Source organism: Penaeus vannamei, chromosome 17 (genome assembly GCF_042767895.1).
Source record: "Penaeus vannamei isolate JL-2024 chromosome 17, ASM4276789v1, whole genome shotgun sequence".
In the NCBI taxonomy this organism is placed as follows: domain Eukaryota; kingdom Metazoa; phylum Arthropoda; class Malacostraca; order Decapoda; family Penaeidae; genus Penaeus; species Penaeus vannamei.
The window spans coordinates 30,189,615-30,197,114 of record NC_091565.1 but is presented as its reverse complement, the minus strand read 5'-3'; the positions used below and the strand labels follow the sequence as shown (position 1 = coordinate 30,197,114).

At 38.1% G+C, this 7,500-nt stretch overlaps 1 protein-coding gene across 1 annotated transcript in view; it reads left to right on the top strand.

The window, feature by feature from the left end:
• The window catches only part of LOC113815778 (myosin heavy chain, muscle-like), a 26,810-nt gene that overhangs the window by 367 nt on the left and 18,943 nt on the right, over positions 1–7,500 (top strand). Inside the window, exons 2-10 of the mRNA XM_070132186.1 lie at positions 4,942–5,507; positions 5,611–5,638; positions 5,776–5,875; positions 5,987–6,076; positions 6,179–6,341; positions 6,430–6,533; positions 6,668–6,805; positions 6,906–7,175; positions 7,385–7,500. The exon at positions 7,385–7,500 is cut by the window's right edge and continues 55 nt beyond it. Of these exons, the coding sequence (XP_069988287.1) occupies positions 4,994–5,507; positions 5,611–5,638; positions 5,776–5,875; positions 5,987–6,076; positions 6,179–6,341; positions 6,430–6,533; positions 6,668–6,805; positions 6,906–7,175; positions 7,385–7,500 (1,523 nt within the window). The 5' untranslated portion in view covers positions 4,942–4,993. The remainder of the gene's footprint in view (positions 1–4,941; positions 5,508–5,610; positions 5,639–5,775; positions 5,876–5,986; positions 6,077–6,178; positions 6,342–6,429; positions 6,534–6,667; positions 6,806–6,905; positions 7,176–7,384) is intronic.

Here is a 7,500-nt window from a genome sequence, read left to right as displayed (position 1 = left end):
CATTTGTATGTGTATGTGTGTGCGTGTGCGTGCGTTTGCGTGCAAGTTTGCGTGCGCGTGTACGTGTGCGTGTATGTGTGTGTGTTTGTGTGTGTGTGCGGCTAGCATGTCTGTACCCCGGATCCTAAAAGCGTACATAGCAAGGAGGTGCGCGAAATGAACCTGACTGACTTCTAAGACAATTTTCGACAATGTTGGATGAGTACTTAAAATGTACTTTAACAAGGTCGCTATTAAGTACTTTTTCTTGTTGGTCAATTCGAACCATTATAATAAAACGTGGCTCATTTAATAATTCATATAAAGCTACATTTCAATCATAAGCATCACCGCCCTCCCCAAAAATTGAGTTGGACCTTACAGTCGCCGAGAAGATAATCACGATAAGCCTGCTATTTATAAAAGATGGTTTAAATTGAAACGGTATAATGTGATTTCAGTATGTCTTCTTTTTTTCACTGATCAGTGAAATTCCCTTTGCTATTGGCATGGGATATAACTCATCAAATTGCAGTTTGCATCACATTTTGATACTTTTCGAGAAGGGTATGTAGTGGTTCCAAAAGTGCTTTTAATACCCTAGTGGAAAACAACATTTTGGGATGTCTTGTAAAGTAACTCCAAATAATGTAACTGCAAATACTACATAATCTAATTAGGCAAAAAAAATCAGAGCTTGTAGAACTGCAAATATGCACATATACTGTGTATGGTATTAAGTTCATTTAATCGAACCTAATGTTTTGAACAAAATTAAATATCTCAGTTATTAGTTTCTTGTATAGGAATTACAAGATGTTCTTACTGTGAATTCTATTTTGCTACATCATCAACGAAAATGTGAAGTTGAAATTGTAAGAGACCGCTAGTAGCAACACGTTCAAATGGCCATCGAGATCCCTAGGTATGTAAAATGAACAATTAAAAGAACCTTCATTCAGTAGTTGCTTCCGGGTGTCTACTTAAAACAAAATCTTGTACTTCACACTCTATTAAAACCTGCTATGGGATTTTAAGGATGTAAATATGTAACTCTTAACGCTCTTGTTAGAATTTAAAAAAAATTGTTAGTACAAGTGCGATCCGGATCGCTCGTTAGAGTCATTTTCAATTAAGGCAGAATTCACTCTTAGTTATCCAATGGGCATCCTTGTGTAAGGTGGATTTCATTTAGAGGTATAAATCGGTACATTTCGTAATTTTAGCTTATTCTTGCCTACAGATAGGACTGTGAACAAAGAAAGTTTTCTTAAGGTTTATTTGCTTGTTTTGCCCCTGACCATATTCATTAAGTTGTTTGCAAGAAAGGTCATGACTGTTCAGTAAGATAAACTATCCGTAATATGATGATGATAGTGAAATGTGTTTCGATTAACGGAATGTTTTGCGTAAAACGATTATCGGGTTCTACAAGAAATCAATATAGCTCCGTAAATCATAATCATCATTCTCTCTCTCTCTCTCTCTCTCTCTCTCTCTCTCTCTCTCTCTCTCTCTCTCTCTCTCTCTCTCTCTCTCTCTCTCTCTCTCTCTCTCTCTCTCTCTCACTCTCTCGGGTCAGGATTAACTAAAGTATTTATCAAAGTCCTTCATATAAAATCATTTATAATGGTCTTCAGCCATTTGTCGCTCCAAATAGAAAGCGCTACGATGAGTTCGATTAGAGACAGAGCCTTCTATAAACACTAGGCTTCAAACACTTGACGGCAGCAGTTGCAAAATAAGTTTCCTTACAGGTTACTTATTCTATGTGTTATCGAAAGTGACGAGCAGGGAGATTCTGTGCTGAGGCGGGTCTTCCATAGTGGCACAGGGGGCTACCTGCCCCCCCTGCAATCTGAATGGCCACCCCATGTGCCCCCCACCCAAGAGTCATTGACCCTTTATATATTAATATATATTTATATATAATATTTATATATATAAAGACATAATATCAACATATAATGATATATAATACACAGCAAGATGAAAGTATAAACAATGTGCAACTGTACAATATAAATATTGAAGTGGGCAGTCTTAATTTTTGTTTCTTTTGCCCCCCCCCCCCCACCACCACCAGATTTATTGCTCTTACCCCCTGTGCCCCCATCAGAAAATTCTCTGGACCCGCTCCTGATTCTGTGACATATTACGAAACTGTTAAACGAATGTGTCAATTCTAACGAAGATCAAGATATAATGTCTCCCTACAAAACTTCACAGGTCAAAATTAAAAAATTCCAATGTGTGCCTGTATATGAGTTTCACAGTCAGTTTCTACGGATGTAAATTTGTACACATAGAATTATGCGAACTCTTTTGTACTGCCTGTTGAGTGTGTATGTTACAATAAGTGTAAATGCATGTGGATATGTGCAAACGTGTGTGCGTATGTACTCTCTCTCTCTCTCTGTGAATATACGTGTATGTACAAATGGGTGTGTGTCTGCTTGTGTGCGTTTATGTGAGTGTGTGTGTGCGTGCGTGCGTGTGTATGTGTGTGTGTTTGCGTATATATATATATATATATATATATATATATATATATATATATATATATATATATATATATATATATATATACATATACATTTATTTATTTATTTATCTATTTATTCATATATATATATATATATTATATATATTTATTTATTCATATATATATATATATATATATATATATATATGTGTGTGTGTGTGTGTGTGTGTATGTGTGTGTGTGTGTGTGTGTGTGTGGTGTGTGTGTGTGTGTGTGTGTGTCTGTGTCTGTGTGTGTGTCTGAGTGTGCGTGTAAGTGTGTGTGTGTGTGTATGTGTGTATGTTTGTGTGTGTGCGTGTATGTGTGTCTGTGTGTGAGTGTGTGTGTGTGTGTGACTCTGAATGTGCATATACACAAATACACACACAGACACGCGCACACACACGCACACATACATATATAAGTATATATATGCATATAAATACAAATGTGTGTGCATATTTGTCTATGTATATATATATATATATATATATATATATATATATATATATATTTATTTATTTATTTATTTATGTGTGTGTGTGTGTGTGTTCATATATGTCTGTGTATGCATATATACATATATATACAAATATGTGTATGTATGTATAAATATGCATGTAATTACATTGGATCGCAAAATTATCCCTGCAAAAGGGGTCTGATTCAATTGCTGGTGTCGTGTGAGGAGAGGGTTGGTATGCATGGCTGTGGGTGCTTTGCATGGACCGAATCACTGGGTTGAAGTTTCAGAACGTCGTTATACAGAACCGGAATGTATTGTCGGGCAGCAGGGGCATGCGTTTCTCAGTTATGATGGAAACGTCATAGTCAGCAACCAGTTCATAACAATCATAAGAGATGTGTTAACCTCTCACGTGAAGTGTATTGTCACACAAGAGTGGTTGTTTCTCACATGTTAGCATTATTAGAGAACAGTGCTGACCGTTTTTCCGTAGTAGCATTTCTGTCGTTCTCTAAGCATTAGATTATAAGGAAAATGGGTATAAAAAATAAAATCGAACCATACACTATCATAAAATGAGGAATATTAGACTACAATCACAGTCCGCAGGATCAGAGTCTTGTGATTATAATATTCCGAGCGTCACTTTCTTGTTTGTTACACTGTATAAAACAATACACAATAAATGCATTACCAAGCCAATATTGTAATTTTCAACAACATAAAATACACCCGTATCTTTATTAGAAGTATAACTTAAGAAAATGCGGCACTGAACCTGTAAACTTGATTTTTCTAAAAAGTATACGATTATTCATAGTGAGTGTGTTGTAGGGCTGAAAGCTTAAAGTTACTCTATGGAACTGTGGCTCTACCTTTGGTGATGCCCAAGTTGAAGCCCCAGCTGATGTGACATCGAATGAAATATCCGCCTCGATGAAGTTTAATCTGCCACAGTTCATACCAGGATAGCTCCAGAAATTTTCATTTTTTATATATTTGAATATGGGAAAATATCTCAATATTGTTTTAAACACTTTTCTTTTGCATCAAATCATCTGTAGTCATACAAATTAACAAAAATACGGTATTCGGGAAAAAAAAATCCATAGTGACGTCACCATCCGTCGGTTAGCTTTTGTTTCCGTTTAACACACGAGTTTCCAGCCCTGTCAGAGCATACAGATAGCCCTGTATAGTACCCACCAGTGTGAACCACGTTACCCAATGTAAAATTGCATCCATGATAAATTACCAGTGTCACATTTTGTATGATCAAAATCTGTTCCTAGAAACACTACTATTTGATATATATATATATATATATATATATATATATATATATATATGTGTGTGTGTGTGTGTGTGTGTGTGTGTGTGTGTGTGTGTGTGTGTGTGTGTGTGTGTGTGTGTGTGTAAGGGAATAACAGTACTAATCCTTCCGTGGCTCCTCCCGATATCAGGCCTACAGATATGTGGGATGTCAGATACTTATACTTCAGTGAATTTCGTACTGTGGTTCAAAATGTTTCACACAAACTGTGGACTGATATTTAAGTATATACATATAAGTATGTATGTATGTATGTATATATACATATATGTATATGTGTGTATACATATATACATGCATACACACACACACACACACACACACACACATATATATATATATATATATATATATATATATATATATATATATATATATATATATATATATATATATATATATATGTGTGTGTGTGTGTGTGTGTGTGTGTGTGTGTGTGTGTGTGTGTGTGTGTGTGTGTGTGTACATGTGTGTGTTTGTCTGCGTGTGTGTGTGTGAGTACGCGTATGTGTGTGTGTAAACAGAATAATATACGTATACATTTTATAGGTGATTATTCTAAAAGTCCAGACTCCTACGGACATATCTCATTACCCTGACATATTCATTAAATAACATCATATTCATCTACTCTTCCAGGTTATAGATCCTGAGCGAATCTATCTTTTGATTCAGTAAACGCACCACCACCATGCCCGGCCACGTCAAGAAGAGCACGGGTCCCGACCCCGACCCCTCCGAATACCTCTTCATCTCTCGGGAGCAGAAGATGAAGGATCAGGCGAAGCCTTATGATCCTAAGAAGTCCTACTGGTGTCCTGATCCCGATGAGGGCTTCGTCGAGTGTGAGCTTCAAGGTGCCAAGGGTGACAAGCTGGTAACAGTCAAGCTTCCCAGTGGCGAGATGAAGGACTTCAAGAAGGAACAGGTCGGCCAGATCAACCCTCCCAAGTACGAGAAGTGTGAGGATGTGTCCAACCTGACCTTCCTCAACGATCCCTCCGTCTTCTACGTCCTCAAGTCCCGTTACCAGGCCAAGCTTATCTACACCTACTCTGGTCTCTTCTGTATCGCCGTCAACCCCTACAAGCGTTACCCCATCTACACCAACCGTGCCGTCAAGATCTACATTGGCAAGAGGCGTAATGAGGTGCCCCCTCATCTCTTCGCCATCTGCGATGGTGCCTACCAGAACATGAACCAAGGTCTGCATTTTATGCATAAACTAAAGCTTATCATGCAATATGTTTAACATTTTGAAAGTGAATGTCCTTTCATGTTTACTGACTGAATTTCGGCCTTTTTCAGATCGTCAGAACCAGTCTATGCTTATTACGTAGGTTACGCTAGCATTAGATAAACTGAAATTGGATGTCAATATACTGAGTAATATGTTTTATATCTATATATAAGATATAGCTGACATATAGTAACACGATTTTGTGAAGAATCAAATAACCCTTTTATTTACAGCGGTGAGTCGGGAGCTGGTAAGACTGAGAACACAAAGAAGGTGCTGTCTTACTTCGCTAATGTCGGCGCCACCGAAAAGAAAGAGGGCGAATCCAAACAGGTAGGTCGTTTTCTAATCAATTCCATGATTATCCATAATTATTCATGGTGTGGTATCTGATACAACACAAAATTAACGTCTGCAATTCTAGTTCCCATTCTTGCAATGCAGAACTTGGAAGACCAGATCATCCAGACCAACCCCATCCTTGAGGCTTATGGCAACGCCAAGACCACCCGTAATGACAACTCATCTCGTTTCGTAAGTACTCCCGTTAATCTTTTTTGTCTGTATGAGGAAATGTAAGTGGTTAAAGGAATATATACAGAGCCTCATTAGTTACACTAACTGGTTTTATCACAGGGTAAATTCATTCGCGTCCACTTCGCTCCCAACGGCAAGCTTTCCGGCGCTGATATCGAGGTCTACCTGCTGGAGAAAGCTCGTGTCATCTCCCAGTCCCCCGCCGAGCGAGGCTACCATATCTTCTACCAGCTCATGTGCGACCAGATCGATTACATTAAGAGTAGGTATTTTGATCTGTAATGAGAAGGAAGTCATGACAGATTTTTTTTTTTTTTTAAGATAAACCTAAAATAATTATTCTCCAACAGGCATTTGCTTCTTGTCCAATGACATCTACGACTATCATTATGAGTCGCAGGGAAAGGTCACCGTCCCATCCATTGATGACAAGGAGGACATGCAGTTCACTCATGTGCGTGAAAACATATATGAAAAGTCTGCATTGTTATAAAAGATTTATTGAGCATTTTTTCAGTTCAGATGAATATATATCTGATATAACTAACTGCAAATACACAATTATTAATTTCTTATATACGCATGTAGGAGGCATTCGATATCTTGAACTTCTCAAATGAGGAGAGAGACAACTGCTACAGGATCACTGCTTGTGTCATGCACCATGGTAACATGAAGTTCAAGCAAAGAGGTCGTGAGGAGCAAGCAGAGCCCGACGGCACTGAGGTATATATTCACATGAAAATTTCAATTTGTTTTTTGTTTTTTGTTTTTCTACTGAAATGAGTTACTTAGAATTTTTATTTCCTTTTTCTTCTTTCCAAAGGCTGGAGAAATTATTGCCAAACTGCTCGGTGTTGACGCCGAGGAGCTCTACAGGAACTTCTGCAAGCCCAAGATCAAGGTCGGTGCCGAGTTCGTCACCAAGGGTATGGGCGTCGATGCTGTCAACTACAACGTCGGTGCCATGGCCAAGGGTCTCTTCTCACGTGTGTTCTCGTGGCTCGTCAAGAAGTGTAACATGACACTCGAGACTGGCCAGACTCGCGCCATGTTCATCGGTGTGCTCGATATTGCCGGCTTCGAGATCTTCGATGTGAGTTGCATGATTTCTTCGACAAAAGAGGCAGCATGGTCTTGATAGTGGCACCGTAAATGTGTCCTGAATGATGCAGCTATTAATAAACAGTAACAAACATTTTCCATTTACTATATAGTTTCTTATTGCCAATTTGGATAAAAAGGTATATCATTTATGAACACCAAACTTTCATGCATACTAACAAATCAAATCTTCTTCAACAGTTCAACGGTTTCGAGCAGATCTGCATCAACTTCTGTAACGAGAAGCTGCAACAGTTCTTCAACCACCACATGTTCGTACTGGAACAAGAAGAATACGCAAAGGAAGGCATTGTGTG